The 21,326-nt window shown below is 40.9% G+C and overlaps 3 protein-coding genes across 4 annotated transcripts in view; 1 reads left to right on the forward strand and 2 right to left on the reverse strand.

Annotated features, from left to right (window-relative positions):
- igsf9a (immunoglobulin superfamily, member 9a) overlaps positions 1-1,227 on the reverse strand; it is a 35,775-nt gene extending 34,548 nt beyond the window's left edge. Inside the window, exons 1-2 of the mRNA XM_070989454.1 lie at positions 1,221-1,227; positions 193-384 (exon numbers count right to left, since the gene is read on the reverse strand). Coding sequence (XP_070845555.1) covers positions 193-384; positions 1,221-1,227 — 199 coding nt within the window. The remainder of the gene's footprint in view (positions 1-192; positions 385-1,220) is intronic.
- The window catches only part of barhl1b (BarH-like homeobox 1b), a 336,897-nt gene that overhangs the window by 148,639 nt on the left and 166,932 nt on the right, over positions 1-21,326 (forward strand). The gene's annotated exons all lie outside the window — the stretch shown is intronic.
- Positions 11,719-20,181, reverse strand: LOC139349184 (transmembrane protein 230-like). Of its 2 annotated transcripts, none has more exons than XM_070989759.1 (4): positions 19,954-20,181; positions 16,718-16,830; positions 16,332-16,454; positions 11,719-12,663 (listed from the first exon to the last, which is right to left on the reverse strand). In XM_070989759.1, exons 2-4 carry the CDS (start codon positions 16,817-16,819, stop codon positions 12,523-12,525), a joined length of 366 nt encoding a protein of 121 aa, XP_070845860.1. In that variant the 5' UTR covers positions 16,820-16,830; positions 19,954-20,181; the 3' UTR covers positions 11,719-12,522. The 2 variants fall into 2 exon arrangements, with proteins under 2 accessions (XP_070845860.1, XP_070845859.1); XM_070989758.1 differs by having other exon boundaries at positions 11,720-12,663; positions 20,069-20,181.

Consider the following 21,326-nt stretch of genomic DNA (forward strand, 5'->3'; position numbering starts at 1 on the left):
GCTGATAACATTGGCCATGCCAATCACATGAACACTAACAGCAAGCTAAGTAAGAAAGTTATCATCATCATCATCATCATCATCATCATCATCATTTAAAACAAAGCACAGTTTAGAAACAACCAGATCTACTTTACATGCAGAGCAGGCACATATGACACCACAGTTATGGTCATTTCCATAGACGCTCACCCTCATATTGTGGATGGACGCGAGGTGCATGGGATCCAAATTTGATCAGCACGGGGATGTCGAGTCCCTGTCGAACCCATTCAACCACATGCAGGGACACAGCAGCTGGGACTGACGTAGGAAAGCTACACTCCAACTCCACCACACCTCCAACCTTTCCACGCACCTCCGGCCTCAGACCTTCAGTGGTCACTGTTGGGTTTATGAGAAGTAAAATGACAAATTACTGGAGGTTAGTTTCCAATCATATGTGATAAAATGATTAATACCTGTGCATATATCATGGAAAAGATTAGCTGTGTGGACAGAGGGATGCAAAATATCTTTCTTATCAAATGGTGGAGATACTTACAAAACAGGCAAAAAACGGCCACTGCAGTGAAAGTCTGCAAATACGATCTCGCTGACCCCATATCTGTCACTCATACAACCTGCAGCATGTTCAATCTGTTGGCAAAAGACACACAATTGTCACAATCACATTACTTCCTTGGCCACATGCAAGAAGACAGCCATCTGTGACAGATTTCCAAACTAAAAAGGCTACAGCAGAGCTGTCGCTTCTGTCATAATTTTACAGACAGGGAGAGAGAAGCGCTCAGATTTTTATACAGCTTTCCAATAACTGGAATTCATCCCATATCATTACACAAATGGGCAGAGCTGCCTCTGCTGCCAGAAAACTCCCTGGCCCTATATCCTTTTCTGAAAGTAAATGTCATAAATGTCACATAAATCTTTTGGGAGTCACGTGCGGAGCGACATCTAAGTGTTTTATTTAGAACACATCAATGAAGACGTTTGGCTGGAGCAGCCGGGAGACTCAGCACTCAAGGACAGAGATAAGCTGAGCCGATGGGAGCGTAGGTACAGCAAGGCATCAAGGAGCGCGAGTTAATGTCAAGACGCAGGGACCGATTCAATCTGCTCAAAACGACCCCTGCTTCCATTTTATCTCACCAACATGATAGGTCAGATTTAAGATACACACCCTCTATGAGGCATGTATCATTTTTACCGTCAATCACCTCCCATGGTAGAAGTTAGCAGGGACTGTATGAAATGGCTCGCTAAATAAGTTACCGGCACACACACTGATGCGATGTCATCTCCTCGACATATTTGTCCTGGTATCACACGGGCCTCTTACACAGCACCACAGCTGCTGCCGGGTGAGGTCAGATTTGACAGGAAATGGGCTGACATCAGCTCTGCATTCACACACCAGTCCAGCCTCGCTTGCTTTAGCTCACATCTATAACAACATCTCATTAGGCTAAGTTAATACACTGCAGAGCAATGGCTAATTTTTGGTGGCAACGCCACAGACAAATGCTGCACGCTCGAGTGGGCATGTCCACACACTCACAAAGGCAAACATCAAGAAGTGTGTCGGATAAGAGCCGCAAACTGGCTCTCTGTTCCATGCACACACAACACTGCTGCCGTGCTTTGTGTGTGGTACATGCACACCAGTGCAGTGAGGAAACAAGTATCCAGAATCTCTGATTGAGACTGAGTAGCTTGTGCTGAGCAATCATCACTGCAGCTACAAATGACAATTATTGATGATGCATGTCGTTAAAAAGGTGAGCTAATGCAACAGGAGAGTGAAGCTACATGGCTTCAATGTCCCCAACGGGCAAGTCGGCAGACAATAATGAATAGCACATACAACAATGAGAAAAATGGAAGTCCATACAATATATACACACCTGCAAAAACATTAAACAGTAGCACAATTGAAAGTCATGCAAACCGGCTCAGTTAATGTCTGGTACACGCCTTAAGATTACTGACATTAGTCACCATACGCTGCTAGTCAAATACCAGACCAAGTAAGGTTGGAGCAGCAGTGTATTTTATTTCTCATGAAATCATATTTTCCAATGGTGCAACTGCTTCTATCAAAACTTTAAGTCAAAATTGCAATGCACAAATACTCCATTACATTACAATTTTACAGCTGATCATACAGTAGGTTTTGTACACCTTTCTTAAAAGTAACTACTGACTTCAGTTTTAAATTTAACAAAGTAAAAGTAATGGCATTTCCCTCTGAAATGTAATGGACTGCAAGTGTGAAGAAGAGCGCTATTACTGTCAGTGTAGTGGTGGAAAATAACTCAGCGTGCTGACAAAGTAAAATATACTCATTGCCAATTGTTTAATTCTTCATTGTGGTGTCAAAGGACACTTTTGTTCCAGGCACAACACAAGTAAGGAGCAGCTCAGCAGGAGAGTAGTGAGAAATTGTTGGCAGAGGTGCATCAGCTCCGACGACAGCTCATAAAACTGGAAGCAACAAAAGAAAAGGCAGAAATTCCTGTGGTAAAAAAAGGGCTCGCTGTTGAGTTCTCTTATTGAATTTGGAAGTCGCAGTTTGATTGACAGCATGTGGCCTGTATCATTTCTGGCTGTTGCAACAGCTGCTGAAATGATGATTAATTCCTTGAATGCTACCTGCCATAAAGAGCAATGTCAACATTAGCACATAGCATACAACACGACTTTATTGTCCACTGTCATGGAAATCTGTCCTTGATGTCGCAGTAACATTAAAACATGATACATTACAGACAAACATGACATCAAATCTACACATACAGCCCAACAAGTGCTTGTTAACAGTGCCTATACTTCCAGTTCTGTACAGTATTGGTTTGAATTTGGGACACAGTGAGGGCTGTAAAAATTAATTTAGTAAAAAATTATGTGTGCAGCTTTTGGGGCATAGTTTCTGTCTCTCTATGGTTACATGTATGTGTTTTAAACCTTCTATATATACACGATAAAAGGTCCATTATAAATTATACGGTTGACTTGAATAGATTTGTATGGTCAAATGAATGTTGTCATTCTCATCTTCTGTGATCTCTACACTGGCTGTGTATGAACAGTGAACACACCCTCATCCCAGCAGCAGCACAGGCCATATCCATAAGGCTTTTATGGGCTTTTTCATTTCATGGCAGGGGCAAAGTCTGAACCGGTGAAAAACAATTACGCAGGCTGTCAACAGCTGCTGCGCTTGTTCCAACACACTCCCATGCTCCAGCAAACAGCACAGCATACACAGATTTTAGACAAAATCAAAGTGAAAGTCGAAAAGAAATCCTCAGTCTGCGACACGTCTGTTGATCGCTGTCTACTGGAACATCAGCACACTTCTGTCCCCTGCCCCTCACTCATGAGGCTTCATTTAAAGCACACAGTTTCAACTTATTACATTTGAATAGGTGTTGATTGTGTACTGACACTGAGCTGGACCAGCCAAGGTGAGCCTTCGTCATTATGACTATGTTGCTTCTCATCTTCACACAGTGGGCGAGTATGAAAGAGTAGCACACAGACTCACACACATGCACAAATTAAGACTGCCTGTTGCCATGACTAAGCAGCAGCGACTCTTCACTGCTTGCCACATAATGAACAGATGCTCAGCGTCTTCTCTTCATTCTGCAGCGACCGCCTCTTGTTAACACATGAGAATAGAGATGATAAGGATTGAATTCTCTATAATGACGTTCATCATGTCACTGATTAAAGAAATGCAACCAGACACTTCTGCCCCGCATTTGCTGCCCCAATACAGACAGCTACAGATGAATAAAAATGTTGTTTATAGTTTTATTGCTCTAACAAGGTAAGACTTATTTGTGTGTCTGGCAAAATAGCAAGGCAATAAAAGTGGAACAACAGTGATAAAAAAAGAGAAAAATCTGTTATGAGAGAAAGAGCAGGGGAAGTGTGGCAAACACAGCGAGAAGTAAGATGTGAGGCAAAAAAAAAAAAAAAAAAAAAAAAAATCCTGTTAAGCTGCAGGACATTTTCTGTCATTAAATCTGAACCAAAAACTCAGAGCTGCCAAACAAAGCGGCCTGCACAGGTGAAACGCTCAGCCATGGCAACACAGATGGTCTCTAGACATTTGCCTCAGACATATTTTCCCTTCCTCTGACGTTGAGGACATGCATAAACATTAGCACAGTGACAGCACAGCACTCTGGAAAATGTTTAAAGCTATAATAAATGAACCAGTGGCACACAAAAGCAAGTGCCCTGTCTCACACAGATTTATCAGCTGACAGAAATAGAAATGTCAGTGACAAGCATGCTGTTGAAATTCTGTGTTGTTGCCGTTTTAATCTACACATGGAGAGGAATGGGGACCAGCTGATTAATTGTGACCAAGCCATAGTAGCAGATTTATCAGCAGTTCTGCCTCCTCTTAATCCACCACTTGACACCAAAAGATAAAGGGGCTCCTGTGCATTTGTTTTCCAATCAAATTCCATTTCTTTCACATAAGTACCAATGTGGTCCATGATGTTTGTGCTTGTGTTCAAAGCGTGTCCTTTATAATGTCACAGCTACAGCAACAGCTCTTTGGGGAATGTGAAAACAGGATATTTGTTCAGTGGGTTGAGGTGGTTTCAAGGCTGTTTGTATCTGCCAGCCAGCTTAATTGGACATTAACCTCTGACCAGAGTTAAAGGGAAAAAAAAGTCAAATCCTTAATGTGCTGTGACCTAAAGAGGATAGAGAAGATAATGTGAAAGAGAAAAATGGTGCTTTTAACTTGAAACTAACAAAATCAGACTCAGATTAGCAATAACATTGTCACAGTGGACAGTTATAAAAAACAAAAGGGTAATAATCACTGCATCAGAGTCAGATGTGTCATCCCTATCCTCTCACATATTCCTTTTTCCTTCCAAAACCTGCCGCCACATTACCCACAGTGCAACTCCACTGACGACAGGTCTGTCACAGATTTGTGTCATGCTGGTAGCGGTTATTGCAGCCTGGAGCTGCTAGCCTCAGGCAGAAATGAGCAGCAGGCTACAGAGGTCTGGTGAACTCTCTTTTTTCTCCCTCCAAACTCCCAGATGTTTTTCATTTTCAAATCTATAGTCTACAGCTCCAACTAACACTGACTCGAGTGACATCACTTAAGGCAAATAATCAGATTTTACCCAGCTCCCTCTGGAGCCACAAAAGGTTTTATACAACTCTTTTCACATATGCAGTAGCCTAGAACTCACCGACACCTGTAAACATTAGAAAGTGTAAAATCAAGTTCCTCTTTAAGCTCTTAAGTTTCTAAAAATAAATGGTGAAGGTTGATGAGAGTATGATTCACAAGGTGTTCACTGTGTTAGAATGCCACACCTCCATACTGATTTTGCACAGTAGGGCTACGACAAACTATTACTGATTAATGTGCAGATGCTTTCTCATTTTTCTGTTAATCATTGATAGATCAAATGAATCATTTGGTCCATAGAATATCAGAAAATTGTGAAAAATGTCTGTCATGTTTTACTACAGCCCCGGGGGAACTCTTCAGATGGCTGGTTTTGTCCGACCAGCACTCCTGTACCCAAAGATATTCAGTTTACGTAAGGGATAATGCACTTTGAGGAGTCCATAATCAGGCAGCCACCCCGTCGTCCATTAATTCCCAATTGTGGACACCTCCAGGGGTTTTATCCGGCTTATACCATGATCGCCAAGTAAAAAAAAAACATTAACACCCTTAATTTATATTTTCATGCGTTTTGCAATCACCTCCTGCTGTGGTCTGAGGATGAGGCACTGAAGGACTACACACACTGTTGTAAATAAGATTTAATTCTCCTGGTGTTAACTCCTTGTGCTGCTTTTCCCTTTTCTTTTCATTTTCGCTTTCCTCGCCTGCGCCCAGTCATCAAAGCTGACATTTTCCTGACTGCGTCTGCGTTGATGCAGTTACTCGTTTATATACAGGTTGACACTGTGTGGCCACCACATTGGTTTAGAACGGTGAACAGTTTCACTGGAACTACTTAGTAGTTGTTCATTATCAAGAATAAATGGACACCCTGCAGCCAATCAGAATCAAGTATTCACCCAGACCACAAAGAAGCAAATCTTCCCATTTGAGGCCATTTGCCTGATCTATCAATTGACTAATGGTTTCAGCTACTGTAAAGTCTGAAGCAGATTGCAACCAAGAGTTTATCTGACAGCTATCATGTATTTGGGCATTAAGCAACAAAACTTAGGATCTGAGATTTGGATCTGACTGTGAGACAAGATTTACTTTGGACTTAGCTTCTTACAGGTTTGACTTGAGACTTGACCTTATAAGAATAAAAACCTGTAACACACAGTTTCTCTAATGTCTTGCCTCTGAGCCATATGCAGCCCGTGAGACAGCTTGAACCAGCCAGCAAGGCAATTCAAGATAACAAATATGTAAATAACAAATACAAAAACATCAAACAGCAACTATCTTTTTCTGTGACGAAAGGCAATAGCATAAAATTGTAAAGTAACTGAACACAACACGCACATAGTGGTTACAAGTCATCAATGACCTGCATCATCAGAGCTGTTAAGAGAACAGCAGTAGATGTGGAATGTCACACTTTCCAAAATCAATGGACAAACGATTATTTTGTTGTTGAAGTAAAAGGCAAGCCAGTGGGCCTAAGTCTGTGGGGACGAGCTCATGGTGATGAAGACTAACCTCGAGCATCATTACAGCTACAAACATGCTAAACTGGATGAGCTCCAAGAACAAATGCACTTGGGTAAAGTTAACACTGCCCAACAAGCAGCTCTCACAGACCACATCCTGACAGACAGTGCTACACAGGCAGGTTTGTGGTCAGTGAGCGAGCAGCGAAGAAGCTGAAACCTCATTCAGAAGGAGAGTTTGTGAAGGAGAACCTCGTTGCTGCTGTGGAGCTGCGAGCACAAAGTGAAATAGTTCCAGCATGTCTGTTTGTCTGGAATAATTCAGAGAGATGAATGAAAACCTGACATGCTGTCTGTGCGATCTGGTCTTCATGGTGGACATTACCAAGGACCTCTCAGAGCTGAACCTCAAGCTCCAGCAGCTTCTCGGCTCCCTGCTTTCAAATGTGAAATCATTTCAGGTGAGATTAAAGCTGTGACGAGTGCAGCTGAGAAGAGGAAACACTACATTTTCCTACTCTGCAAGAACAAAAGCCTGCTGTGACATCTGAATATGCTGGTGAGTGTGGAAACTCCTTCAGGCATTTGAAAAATAAACAAAAGGAACTGAACATATTTACTATGTCGTTTAATGTGGAACCAGCTGATGTGCCTGAACAACCAACAACATGAAGTCATTGAGCTGCAAAACAATGACAGGCTCAAAACTCGGCAAAACAACCTCCCTCTGCTCAGGTTCTATAGGCTGTTTGCACATCCTGAGGAGCTTCCCATTCTGAGGCAACATGCACTGAAGTTTGCATCTCTTTTTGGGGCAACTTACGGCTGAGAGCAGTTCTTTTCAAAAGTGACTCTCAAAGAGTCAGTTCCACTCAAGACAGAGTGACCCACGCCTGGAAAACTACCTGTGAGCAGCATCATTATCCTGACTGCCATCTGACATCAGTCCCCTCACCAAATAGAGGCAGTTTTGGCCATAACAGAGGTTAGTGTGATATATGTGTTCAATAATTTAGGATGGCCTCCAAAGGATGTTATCAAAATTGAAATGGCCCTTGGTGGGAAAAAGGTTCCCCTCTCCTGCTCTCTCCCAATCTTATTTCATCTGACTGTTCTTCCTGACACAGTAAACATATTTCTGTGGCTTTTTACAGCAGCTCTTTGGAGCTCTGAGAGCTGACGTGCTTTGAAAACTCACATCAGAGCACCGATTGCCAGTCCCCTCTTGCAGCTGAAAAATGCTGCTCATTGGCATTCAACCTGCTCTGCAGCAGTAATTGTTATTGTGATTTAGTTACTTCAGAGCTTAAGCTCTTCTCCACAAGGTGCTTACATTATTTTGTCTGCCCTCTGTAAGTGTACATTTGCTTTTTCGGAGCTTGCACGTGGCTTAGAAAAGCCCATTTTCAAATTCTAACACAAGCTTCCCATCACAATAGGAACCCTCTGTGTGGCTCAGTTTGATGTGCACTTAAGAGAAAATAGGACAGATTGAAAAGGGGGAAGAAAAAAGGGAAAATAAAGAGGTATCCACTGTGTGGGTATTGCATCTCTACGCTCCGAGTACAAACATTAGGCACCTTTTCTATGAATCACAGAGCAGGCAGGCAAAACCAGATGAAAGCCGCAATCTTTTTTCGATTTAATCAATGAAATATACTTCAGTCGCATACAGAGAAGAGAGGACGTCAGGGTTAAAAACATAGATGGGGCAAAGTCACTATGTTTCAAGTTTCAAATGCCACTTCAGTGTTTCGACCAAACCAACATTACATTACACTGCGCTTATTTAGCTTTTATCCAGTGAGCATAATGAAAAAAAAGTCTAGAAAAAAAGGTCATTTTAACATTTTTATTCATTCCTTTCCTTTAAATTATTTCTATGCAACTATCTGCCAGTCCTGAGCTGAATGTTTGCCATGTAGCCATCTGTTTTGTGTTGACAACAGCAGAGTCTTTACATGTCAATCTGATAATCTAAGGTATCATCTGCTGTCTGTCTGCTGGTCTTCGCTGCCAAGACGGACCTTTCCCGAAAGCTCCTGCAATGTGATTGGCCGCTGTCAGATTGATTCAAAGCATATCTGTAGTCAGGGAAATGAAGAGCTTTCACCACGTGCGTTCACCTTTTTGTGTTGTTTTTGGAGATGATGTCAAATCGTTCCGACTCAAAAGTGATTTTCTCGCATTGAGTCTGTGACTTGCATCCACACCTTGAGTTAAAAGTTACATTTCCCAGACAGGAGACAGTCTCGACTGTCCAAAACGGCTGAAACTCGATATTAGGAAGGCAGCAGACAAGCGGAAAAGCAGTCTTTTGGGCTGCTACCTTTAATTCTTTGCCTTAAAGTGAGCTGAAAACCTATTTTCTCAGTCGTCAGCGTCTCGCTGTGAGTGATGGGGTCGTCATGAACGCACTCCTCTCTGGCCAAGCTACAAAACTTCTGCTTATTTCACAAGAGGCATTTCTGTTTTCTGTCCTTTTTTCGCTAGGCTCTTCTCACTCATTTGAAGTGGGTGGAGTTCACTTGGAAAAGACTGATGTCACATAGTTGCACACCAATCAGCATGGAGCAACATTTGAACCCGAACCTGATGACAGTTGCAGACTCACACAGTCCTGATGAAGCAGATTGAGTTTTACTATAAAAGATGTTTTTTTTTACTTCTTTGCTTACTTAGTTTTTTAGGGGCTTGAAAGGACATTACCAGTGTGTTCAGTTGTTCCCATTCATGCCATTATAGTATTGTAGAGACTTTCGGGACATGGATAATTCATGACAGTGATCACAGTGTCTCCTTTAATGTTTGTCAAAGTTACATTATTGTCAAGTGGTGACTCAGTGAATAATTTCCGAATGAATGTCCTCTCCAACTTTATTCTAAATCAACATTACAGCAGTGAGCTGTGCTGAGCTAAAGCATGCAAAAACACTGGCATGGGCTCAGCGGTGTTTTGCATCTACTTCAGCCTGCTTGAAGTATCACATTTGAAGTGTTCACTGCTTCTATATATTCCAGGTGGTGTCAAACAAGTTCTTGTCCTTCACAAAAAAGTAGCTAAAATGAATTTCCATTCACCTCCCTCTGATGATGTAAACTTATGGGAAACTGCGCCCATCTGGCACCTTAACACGCTCAATCAAACCAGAAATAGAATGTGAAATGATTCCACGAGCCTGGTGTGGGGAAGTTATGAGAATATTTCTCCCATAATCGGTGAACTAAAGATAGATACTGGTCTTAGTACAAAATCAACAGCACGAAGAGATGAGATTTCAGATTCTGTCTCTGGCTCGATTCAGATCCTTTACGAAAATAGCAATGAGATATAGTGAAAATACTCCACTATGAGTTATAGCTCTGTGTTCAAAACCTTAATTAAGCAAAAGTATGTTCGGATTATAAGCAAAATGTACTTAAAGTCTCAAAAGTTAAAGTAAAGTTAAAGTGGTGCCTTTCAGTGCTTTATTATTAAATCTGATGTTTTTGGATTAATGTTGCTGCTGCATTCATGTGCATGTTGGGTTTTACTGCTGTAGATGCTTAAGGTTGAGCTCATTTGGACTACTTTACATAGTGCTGGGCAGTTTAATCTACTGCAGTGTTTTCTATAAGATGGTGTCTGTCCTGTGAACCGCTCAACTTTCCATGAGTCCAGAGACACAAGCTGTCACACTGTTTTCTGTTTTGTTACAGTCCTTTTTCCAGCTAATCTAAAAGGGCTTTTAAACAGTTGGCTTAAGAAGTGGGAGAAAGGCTGAAAGATGCTCTTCTTGGAATTCCTTCAAACTATTTATTTATTTATTTTAGGATTTAACCATCGCTATTACCGAGCTGCCATTGTTAGTGGCAGCTTTTTGAAACAAAGTTCCCAGTTTTCCACGCATGCACCATATTTTCCCTGTTTCCCAGAAGAACTCTGTTACAAAGGTTGTCACACCATAATAACACAATTAAAACAATAAATGCCCGAGGAAAAACCAGCGCAGAGAGGTCGCGTGAATGATTAACAGAGCTACTGGTCGTGAGCAGTGGCTGAAGAGTCCAAGCTCCACAAACCCCACGATCACTTTCACATTTCCCATTATAATGAAAAGCCCCCATAGAAACTTCATTACTGGCGTTTAAATGCATGACACAGTTCAGAGGATTGAGAGGAAATTTCGCACTCACCAGCACGAGCTCAGAGTATTAATTTCTCATCCTTTTAAAGCTGCTGGTAGTCAGAAACACTTTCAGAACCATTAAGGCCTGTTTTTTTTTTTTTACTTATCACTTACCTGGAGCTCGGTTAGTGGCAGCCGCTGCGGTGTTTCCTGTTAAAAATACATCCCCTCAGTCCAGTTTGAGCCTCAGTTCGCGCCGTGTGGAGAGCAGGCCACTGTTTGGCCAGCTGAACGCAGGCCTCGTTCCTTTGTGGCGCTGCAAACTACCTGAAATAAGAGCGTTTTCTGTTTAAAACCCGCCGGCAACAGGTGTTCATTTCACGTACAGGTGACAGTGAAGCATCGGCGCACCTTGCTGCGCCCTCGCTGCGCTCCTGAGAGTCCACCCCCACCTCCCAGCCCTCCTCCCCTGGCTGCTGTGCTCTTGTTATTGTCAAACAACTCAAACCACATTAAACAGAAGTTATTACCACAGTCCTTTAAGCCCTTTAATGTTTGAGCTAATGTAGATTTAACGAGTTTGTTTGTGCAGGCAGAGGATGAAAGGGTGATTTTTTTTTTTTTTTTTTTTTTTTTTAGCCCTTAATCCCCTGATGGCATCCAGTTTGGTGATAACCACAAGAGGGTGTCCTTTACCTGATGCTGGTGGCCACACCGGGACAAACTTAGACTAGTTGGACCTATGATTGTGCTTTTCTTTCTTTAATTTCTATTCTGGACAACGTAAATAGGAAAGAAGTTCTTCATCAGTTTATTTCTATGTACTTTTCCATAGAAAAAGTACATAAAAATGTGCGTCTGTGTGTTTTTATTCACCATTTGTCTCCACAGCCTACCTTCACATTCTCATCTCAAAAGGACTCGCAATCAGATCACAATAATGAAACCTCAGTTTCCAGATTTCTACTTTTATTTCTTAAATCAAGCAAATGTATGTAAAAAACAAACAAACAAACAAGCATCTTTCTTTGATATTCAAAACTAAATGAATATGCACAAATAGTAATACTTCATCCAGAAAGTAAGACATTCCATTCAAAAATATACTTCTTTGACAAAGTAATCGATCTTTGGATAGTACTTCGAATATGATCCTTCAGGAGAATTATAGCCCCCTGAGCTTTCCATGATATCATACAGTCACAATTAAATAATTGTTTAAGATACACTATGAAACAGCAGTGCAACTGTGCAAAGGACACTAATATTTCCAGTCATCCAGGTCATGGACCTTCAAGCAGTAGTTAAAGTTAAAGGCGTGTGTAGTCTGTAAAAAATGTTATTATACCACTCATTCAAGATTTGCTACCATGGCTTGAATGAGTGCTGAGTATTGTACATCAGCAACATGTTGCTGTCCTGTTGCAGGCAAGCAGCTGGTCTGGCACCCTCTACTCATTGTTCCTTGTTGTTGAACATATATTGTATAAAGCCTCTAAGTTTTGTCAAGCTTTTGTGTTGAGGATAAAACATCAGAGAGCAGCCAATAAACAGAATTCTAGAAACACATCTGCAGAACAGTTCAAATCCTGCACGGGCGAACAAACGCCAGTGTCCATGGCAGGAAGGTGATAAAAGATTTGCCTTAATTGTTACATACATTCAGAAACTCAAAGTAAACAGCAGGCAACAGTCTCAGGATACACAGCGTGGCCAAACGAGGGGATTCTCCAATCAGCAGCTGTCATTTGGCTCAGTCGCCAAAATCTGGGATATCGTCATAGGAATAGCCCCGGTAACCTTTGGCGGCATAGTAGGCGATTCTCAAATGATAAAATCCAGGAAGGAATACGAGCAGCCCTATGATGATGACAGGAATGGTGCGGTCTGGATGCTGAAAACAACAACAACAACATCATCTGGTGAACAGTTACAAGCAGACATTTCTTCGTATTAACAGGTCTAAAAGCCAAAAAGCTTGGGAACATCAAATTTACCTTTGGTGCGTGTCAGACCTGATATTTAATCACAAACATTATATACAAGAATACTGCAGTTGGCAAAGAGATGCTGGAAGAAGCATCACAGTGTGTTTAATGTGCTCAGCGGGCTCTAACATACTTATCTACACATCGTCTGCCAGCATGATGAATGAAAAGGGGGTGCGGGAGGCTCACAGACATGATGACTTCATCTGTCTGAGGTCTGGTTTCATGCAAATCATCAGTCACTCAATATACAGAGCAGCAAACCACCAGGAGGCTCAGGCCGCCTCTGTCAACACCAAGTGGTGTTTCATTTCACCACCAGATGGCAGTCTTGTGCACTGAGTGCCTGTAGCACACACACTTTTTTTTTTTTTTTTTTAAAGGTGCACTGCTGCACTGGCCAGCAGGTCTCATTTTAGCTGCAAGAGTCTGAAACATGATGCCTGAGTCCTGTACAGTGTGTGTTCAGCAGGTGAGTGACTGAATGAGGTGGTTTTTAAAGAGTCAATTTTACCTAAATGACAAAAAAGTTACAAAACAAACCGTGAAATATATGCTTCAAGAGTTAGACAAAAAGAATCTTAACAGAAGGCTTTTTTTTTACAAGCTTTAAACCACATCTCGTCATGATCTGATGGAGTTTTCTCAGATGTCTTCACTTGAATGCAGTTCCATGTGATGACAACTGAGCCATCTACACTGGAACTGAGCTCTATCCACTAGAGAGGACCAGGAGATGTAGATAAAAGCTTTGGAAAAAGCTAGTGAGCAGACATTGGTTAAGATTTTTTTTTTATAACCAGATTTCAGATTAAAATGTGACTTTTTAATTAGTTAATTGTTATTAGCACTATTAATAATAAGTTAAAATGAAGAGTTCACTTCATTTTCCTTTTACTCGCCACTGCAATGGTTGACTGTGCTCAAAGGGTATTTTCACAGTGTCAAAGGCCTTGACATAAGTCCAGTTCTCCAGAAACGCAGTTGTCTAATACACACATGCACCACACAAACACGCACTACAGCTGAAACCACAAAACTATTGAACCACATCCTCTGACTCCAAAAACTCATTACAACTTCTTGCAACAGAACCTGCCTGCCTGCCTGCCTGCCGGCATCACATTTTCCATTATCTATTGCTTGAACCTTGTGTAATTTGTAGTATTAGACATGCTATTCTAACTCGTGTGGGCTAATTGGCAAGCAGACATCTTAAATACTCTGATGCTGCCTTCATGTCAGATCAAATTTTCTGCAAACACAATCTGTAGCCTGAAAAAAACATCGACATTAACCTCCTACTGACAATTACAAACATAATATGTGCAGACTCTGTCATCTCCCACATGGAGTCATGAATTAAGGAAGCAGAAACCACAGCAGGGGATCGACCAAAATTGGCACTCAAAAAGGTAGAACATATCAAAACCATTAGTGATATTCAAACACACAAAATCCATCACGGCCAGGAAAAGCAAGCAGCAGAAAGAAACACTGGCAGCGAGGCAATAAAATGTCAAGACAACTGTTCAATTACGACTATTTGACGGTAAGATTAACAGCTGCGTGAGTGTTTTAATCACTGCTTGACTTGAGATTTTGGAGGCTGTGTTGGCTCCATCGATGCGTGGCAAATGTAGGGCTGGGTGTCACACCGCCATACTTTTTTTTGCTACTGACTGAAATGTTTACGAAGTGTAGCGTGGAATACTGTCAAGTACCGAAAGCTGTTGGAGGATGTCCTGTCAGATTAGCTGTCTTGTTTACTTATTCTATTTACTTACTTACTCTATTCTTTGATCACATAGTTCTTGATTTAAATCAAAGTGTTGCAGACTTTTGGCATATTTCATTGCTGCAATTTTCTCGTGTGGTTGTTTATGTTTAGACAACATTGAATTTTTCATCATTTAACACTGAAAAAAGAAAAAAAAAACTTCACACTTACTGTCCACAAATTTAGGTATCTAACCAAGTATGAGGACTAGATGAGAATACTGATCCCACTCTTAAGCCTGTTCAGCAGCTAGTTAGCTTAGCTTAGCAAAAAGACTGGAGACAGGGGGAAACAGCTAGTCTGGCCCTGTCCAAAGGGAACTAAGACTGCCCACTTAGTCTTAATTAGTGAGCTTTAGAGGGGCTGCAAAGTGGATTCTGTTACCACCAGCCAGGCTAGCTGTTTCTAGCATTGACATATGCTTAGCTAAGCTAACCAGCTGCTGGCCATAGCTTAAGAAGAAGAAGAGGAAGAAGAAGAAGAATTCCTTTATTTGTCACAATTTCCACACAACATGCAGAGTTGAGAGGAAAACTGCGCACGCCATGCATCTGTGAAATTCTTTCCCGCTTTTTGACCCATCCGTGGTCAGTCCTTCCTCCACGGCAGACCGGGAGCGGTGGGCTGCCAGTTGACTGGCGCCAAGGGGACCCAATTACAGTCCCCCTCCAATCAAAAATGTGTTCTTCTTCCAGATGAATGTTTGATGCATTTGCATTTGAGTTTAAAATGTGAGGCTAGTTTTCACATTCATCTGCTGACAGCGGAAAGTTTGTCTGTGCTCAATGAAAAGTCCGATTTGAAGGGACGGGCTCACAAGCATGATATGTGACATCACAACAAGCGTGGAAGCCAATTATGGTCCAATATTCAATTTACACTAGTGTAATGCCTCCCGCGCACATACACTGTGACTGGGCTTTTCAGTGAAGTAGAAGACATCTGGTGTTCAACAGTTAAGCTTTAGAAATGAAAAACAATTACATATTCATAGATTCTGGAGTTATAAATGAGGCAGAAAGAGTAGAATCATTTTCAGGATTTTAACAAGATAACTGAACTTTTTTGTGGAAAAACCATATCAAGCACAAATTACTATTTAAAGTGGAGTATTTTATATACATTTCAAAACATGTCTGGGGGGGCATGACAGACATGAGAGTGGTATCAATTTTCTCATCTAAGTCTCAGTAAAAAGGAAAGTAGCGTAATTCCCAAAATGTCAAACTATCCTTTGAACATCAACATGCATCCAAGGTGATCTGAAGACTTGATGAATCAAACTGCCTTCAGAGGCGTTTGGAGACACATTTCAGACACGTAAAATCCAAAATGTAAACCCAACTTGTTTTGAACATGTTGCTGCATCAAATTCGAGTAAGCACATTAGCAAATTCTAACATTCTGTTTTATTGAAGTTTTAGACAGCGTCCCAACTTTTTTGAGAGTCAAGGTTGTAGCATGAACAGAGATATACTGTATCTTCCAAACAGGAATTAGACTCAGAACAGACAGGAGGGAGGCAGCTCAGACAGAAACATTTTTGTCACAAATGGATTTTCAGGGGACTTGTATTGTGGGAACAAGCCTGACAGGGTATTTACTGACAGTTTTAAGGAACACAAACATTATGGGAGAATGTGACACGCTCAACAACACGCTTTTTGGCAATATATACTGGGAAAACACTTCAACTACAGTCCAACTATAGTGACACCAGACCCAATCTGGCGCACACAATCAATGTCATTTGTCATATGAACAGATTTTATTACATCAACTGACCAAACTCACCTCGACTTTTATGGTTCCTGACAGAAGAAGAGCCCCGAAGATTATCAGTAAGGAGCCAATCAAAAACAGGAATATTGCCAGTGCAATTGCCTTGTATGGGACCTTTGGCGGGCTTTTCTTGAACTGTGAAGTGTTCAATTGTTGGTCAATAAACACAAGAGAATAAACAGACACAAACAAACACAGGCTTGTTCTGTTGCAGGCTGCTACTAGTATCTCCTCTGGTATAATCACATAAGGCTTTGGCACATTTCCAGGAAGTCATTCAATCTATTATCTGTGGTATTTCAAGGTTTACAGATTACTAGGCTCCTGATCGAGCAGTATGAGGCATCAGAGACAATGTCAAGTCTGTAGATTTACCAAAGAAAAAGAAAATGACTCACCTGTAAGTCTATGTAACCATCGTCATCAGCTGCCAGCCGTGAATACTTGACTTTGTTGTTGGTTATTCCAGCTCCCAGCATATTGCTTCTAGCTGCCTTCATTGTGGCACGAGCTGTTTGGAAAGAAAAACACAGAGGTAATCATCCATAATATCTCTACAGTTATCTTTATGCACTCTAGAACAATATGCTGCTCACTGATTTACAACCAGAAATCTTAGGTTACTTAGGTTATTTATACCATGGTCTGGGTGAATACTCGATTCTGATTGGCTGGAGGGTGTCCGTTAAAAAGTGTTGTAGGACACCTATAAAAAAGTTCCTGTCAAATAGCCTGATTGTTCTAAATTACTGTGCTGGCTCAAACACTAGTTGGTAACCGTGGCAACAGAAACTCAAAACATACGTTAACATACGTTATTTCACAGTTTATTTATCACAACGGCAAGACAGTAGACAACATGAGAGATTTTATAGTTTCCTTTAGCCTATTTGGTGAATTTGATCATTTTGAAGACTGGGATGCAACAGAAGAGAAAGAAAGAAGAGAATATAAGAAGGAGATGCGACACAAGGAGGTGACACCGGAGGAGTTGAACAATTTGGAGGATGACAAGGACACGCACAGGTGGTAAGAGGTGCACTTGCCCTCTGAAATGATAATGTGTATCACGTAACATAACGATAAGCAATCATCTCACTTCCATCCACTGATTAGGCCTAATGTAACAGCTGCAGTCGACCGAGCTGCACTTTCTGTGGCCAGAGCCGGTTACCTTGGCAACGCGTCACAAAGAGAGATATTAAATAGTCCACTCAGCCGCTTCTTGTGAAAAACTTTATTTCTTTTGTAAGTGACCATGGTATAAGCGGGATAATGTCCTTCAAGGTGTCCATTATCAGAAATGAATGGACTTCCACGAAGTCCATATCCCTTACATATACTACAGTATAAACAGTACTCTAATGGTGGCCGAACTTATCTTTTAAGGATATATATTTCCATACAACCTTGCTTTAAGCCAATATCAGTATCTAAAACGTTACAGTACACCTCCTATAAGGCGACTCAAGTGAAAACCTTAGGCAGAGTGTGTGGTTCGTGAAGAGAAGATGCTCATCCTTTCTTTTCATTTCTTCTCCATGAAAACGTCAGACATTTTTAGTCAGCGTCTAACACAACTTGCCAGTTAACATTCACTTTCACTGTTTAAACAAAGGCATGGTCACTGAGTGTCTCTGTTTGCAGCACGCTGTCTGAGTGTTTTTGGGGAAAACCTGCCCAGAAAAGGGACATTTGGTTCTTACAACCTATAAGCACACAGCAGGGAAAGAAATCATTCGTCAGTGATTTTCCTGATGAGAAAACTGAGTATTAATCTCACACTTTTTCAGCCATGAGAGGTCCTGCTGTTCATACTAGTTACTATTTCTTGTATTTCATTCACACAAGCCAGTCAGCATTCATGAAAACAATTAGTTCATATATTGAACAGATTATCACTGGTGTCCACACACAAAGAGTGTGACTACGCATGTGATCTGATCCTCCTCAAGGCCAAACTTTGTTTATGTTGAAGATTTTGGCTCAGGGCGTCCGTGCACTTGAAATTCCCACAGGAGACTAAATCCACAGATAAAAACTGCTGTTCCTGCATGAACAAGAGTACCGAGGAGCTTTCAGAAACATTCTGTTATTGTGCTAGCAGCTGTCACATCAACTCGCCACAGAGCCTCTGTGATGAAGAAAGCTCCAGGTTATACTTGCTGTGAAGTTACTGCAACAAGGGAATACTGTGGATTTAGCAAAAATGGAGAAGAGTGTTTACGAGGCCATTTCTAGATGTCCCTATAAAAAAAACTACAGATACGTGTGAGGATTTATTAATATTAATCTGGATTGGTTTCAGAGGTTTTGCAAATACTTTTCCTCTAGATTGTTTAGATGAGGTTGCTTTTGTCGCATCTTTTCTTATATATTCAGGTTTTAACACATTCAACTAAAGCTACTGCGAGGAGATGTCTGACAAAGAACCATCATCGCGGTAGGGTGACCCTGCAGAGCAGCTTCACGGCGCCTTATCATAGGTCTGTTTCTTGACCTCCACAGTAGGGATGAACAGCATTCTTCCAAAAGATATTCCATTTTTTTTGTTGATGATGGTGGTGAAGAGCACCGTCTAATTGTCATCTGCATTTAATGTGTCTCTCCACTCATTCACGCTGGATTTTCCTTTAATTTTTCACCTCTCTGTACTTCGCAAAACCCTGCTTTGTATGTGAATATGTTAAAACAAAGCTATAAAGTAAACAGATCTACAATCGCATTTTCAACCCAAGGCTCACAGGCAAAATAACGAGGAAGAAAATCAGCTGCTCTACCGTTATCATTAACGTTATCACACGTGTTGGTATGTGTTCGGTGAATTTTCTCTACAAACACAGTGTGCAGGTTGTTAATTTAAAAAGAAATGTGTGCCGCGGACACGTTTTTTCTTTTTGCCATGGTATTGCAGTACTGTAGAGTACATTCTTTATGCTAGTACTGTGACATCAGAACATGTATGAAATATTTTGTTCCACTTGCTTAAGGTTCCCTTCAGCGCTGCAGCTGCCACTGTCATGTGCTCAGTGGAGTTTCAGGGAAATTTTGACAGCCTGAGGAGGAGGACGCTGGTCATTTACACACAAATCATATGGTGTGTTTTAAAAACTGATGCTGACTGACTTGTGTCTTCAAATGGAATATTTTTAAAATAATTCTTATACAGTACAGGGATCTAGTACTTTAATACTAGAGCTACAGTTTAAGGTAGGATTTGGAAGCTGCACAGCCTCTCAGGGTGGTGGGCTTGTACTCGGGGAATTTGTACTTATGACGCATGTATCTAAAATCCTGGCTCCCTTTAATATATGTACTTCTTCTTTATTAACTTTCTTGCCACTGTGCCACGTTTGACTGTGTCGTTCAATAAAGTTATGTATGATAAAACACTCAAAAGCGCCGAAAGTTAATGGAGTCCTGCAGCATCCCCACGAGTGCTCCACATATGTATCTAAATCACTACTACATATGGCTAACTACCGACAACAACAACAAATGCATGTTAGTAGCTTCTGTGCATTGATAACAGTATGTAGCCGAGGCTTTCGTCGACCAAACAAGTAATAATAAAGGTATTAAATGCTGAGTGAACTGCCGAGTTAACCTGCTTTGGTTAACTAACTCTAATTACCTCATTAGCTGCAGCTTTGACGTTAGCTTCTTGAAGCTAGCTAACGTGACATGACAGACACGAATAAGAGTTACAACGATGTAAAACTTGTTTCTTCTCCTCGTTCCTCTCTTACCTTCACTTGAGGTATAAAAAAACACCGTAAAATGTTGTTATCGAGGGCAGACTGCTGCTCTACGGTGCCACATCTACACTGCTCTCATGATGGAAACCACTTCCTTATTTTCTAGTATTGCGCATGCGCACAAAATGTCCAATTTGTTGCGTTTAAGTCCACCTCCTTTATGTCCAACTTGTCCACTGTTCATTGATTAGTTTGATTATTAATTATGCATTCTTCTGTTAGTAGTAATTTGATGTAGGAGGCTGAGATGAGGCTAATTTAAATGAATTTAATACGCTTGGTAGTTTAATTTATAACATAACTTATTCTTTATATAAGCATGTAAATTCTTCATCTGCAAAGTTTATAACAATAACTGAAATAAATATTAATAGTAGCCTAACACTTCCATTGATATAGCGCGTGTGTGTGTGTGTGCGTGTGTGTGTGTGTGTGTGTGTGTGTGTGTGTGTGTGTGTGTGTGTGTGTGTGTGTGTGTGTGTGTGTGTGGTAGAACTCTAATTGCATGGTATAATATGCATTTTGGCAAGTAAAAATATTTATATTTTATATTTTAGCAGTCTCCTTTGCCTGTGAGTCAAAAAGTTAACTGTGGCAACTATTTGTTGATTGGCTCTGCAGCTGTTTGGTTAAGTGGAAGGTAAATGGCACTGTAATTACAGAAAAAGAATCTTCAGTTTGAGCTTTCGATGAAGATGATTGCCTGTCATAACAGTTAGTCACATAATTAGTGTTAAACTGATCTGGATTTTTGATGGCTGATACTATTGCTGCTGCTACGCTGTAATTCTCCAAATAAATAAAAACACTTATTCAGTATTTCCCGCAGATTTATATTCTGGTGACACTTCAATTTGTGCAGTGAAAGGATGACTCGCTCTTCAAACCCACACAAACTCTTCTGTATTTTTAAGCTCTGTCGTGGAAAATAGATGCAGTGCAGCTTTAAAGAAACTGTTTAAACTTTGATACTTGCTACTTTCTGTCCTGATTTGTCAATGCACTGTGCACCAGCATGCAGGCAGTTCATCACTTTATGACTTTTACCACATTATCTGGTGTTCTGTGCTGTGAGGCCCTACTATCAACAACAGATATCCACAAAGCAACAATCTCCACTTGAAACTGCTTTCTTGTTAGTGTGTCAACCACTTGTACTAACTGAGAGTCAATCAGCCTTGTTAGATATTTAGATTTGAAGGTGCTATAAACATCAGTCTGATTTGGAGGAATGCAGTATGTTGCAATC

The sequence above is a fragment of the Chaetodon trifascialis genome, chromosome 20, assembly GCF_039877785.1.
Source record: "Chaetodon trifascialis isolate fChaTrf1 chromosome 20, fChaTrf1.hap1, whole genome shotgun sequence".
Taxonomy (NCBI): domain Eukaryota; kingdom Metazoa; phylum Chordata; class Actinopteri; order Chaetodontiformes; family Chaetodontidae; genus Chaetodon; species Chaetodon trifascialis.

Excerpts from the sequence above, each read along its gene's own strand:
- LOC139349184 (XM_070989759.1), bottom strand. The coding sequence starts at position 16,819 with ATGAAGGCAGCTAGAAGCAATATGCTGGGAGCTGGAATAACCAACAAC. Across the intron at positions 16,455-16,717 it reads ATGGTTACATAGACTTACAG|TTCAAGAAAAGCCCGCCAAA; the intron begins GTGAGTCATTTT and ends AACACTTCACAG. Across the intron at positions 12,664-16,331 it reads CAGGAACCATAAAAGTCGAG|CATCCAGACCGCACCATTCC; the intron begins GTGAGTTTGGTC and ends TGTTGTTTTCAG.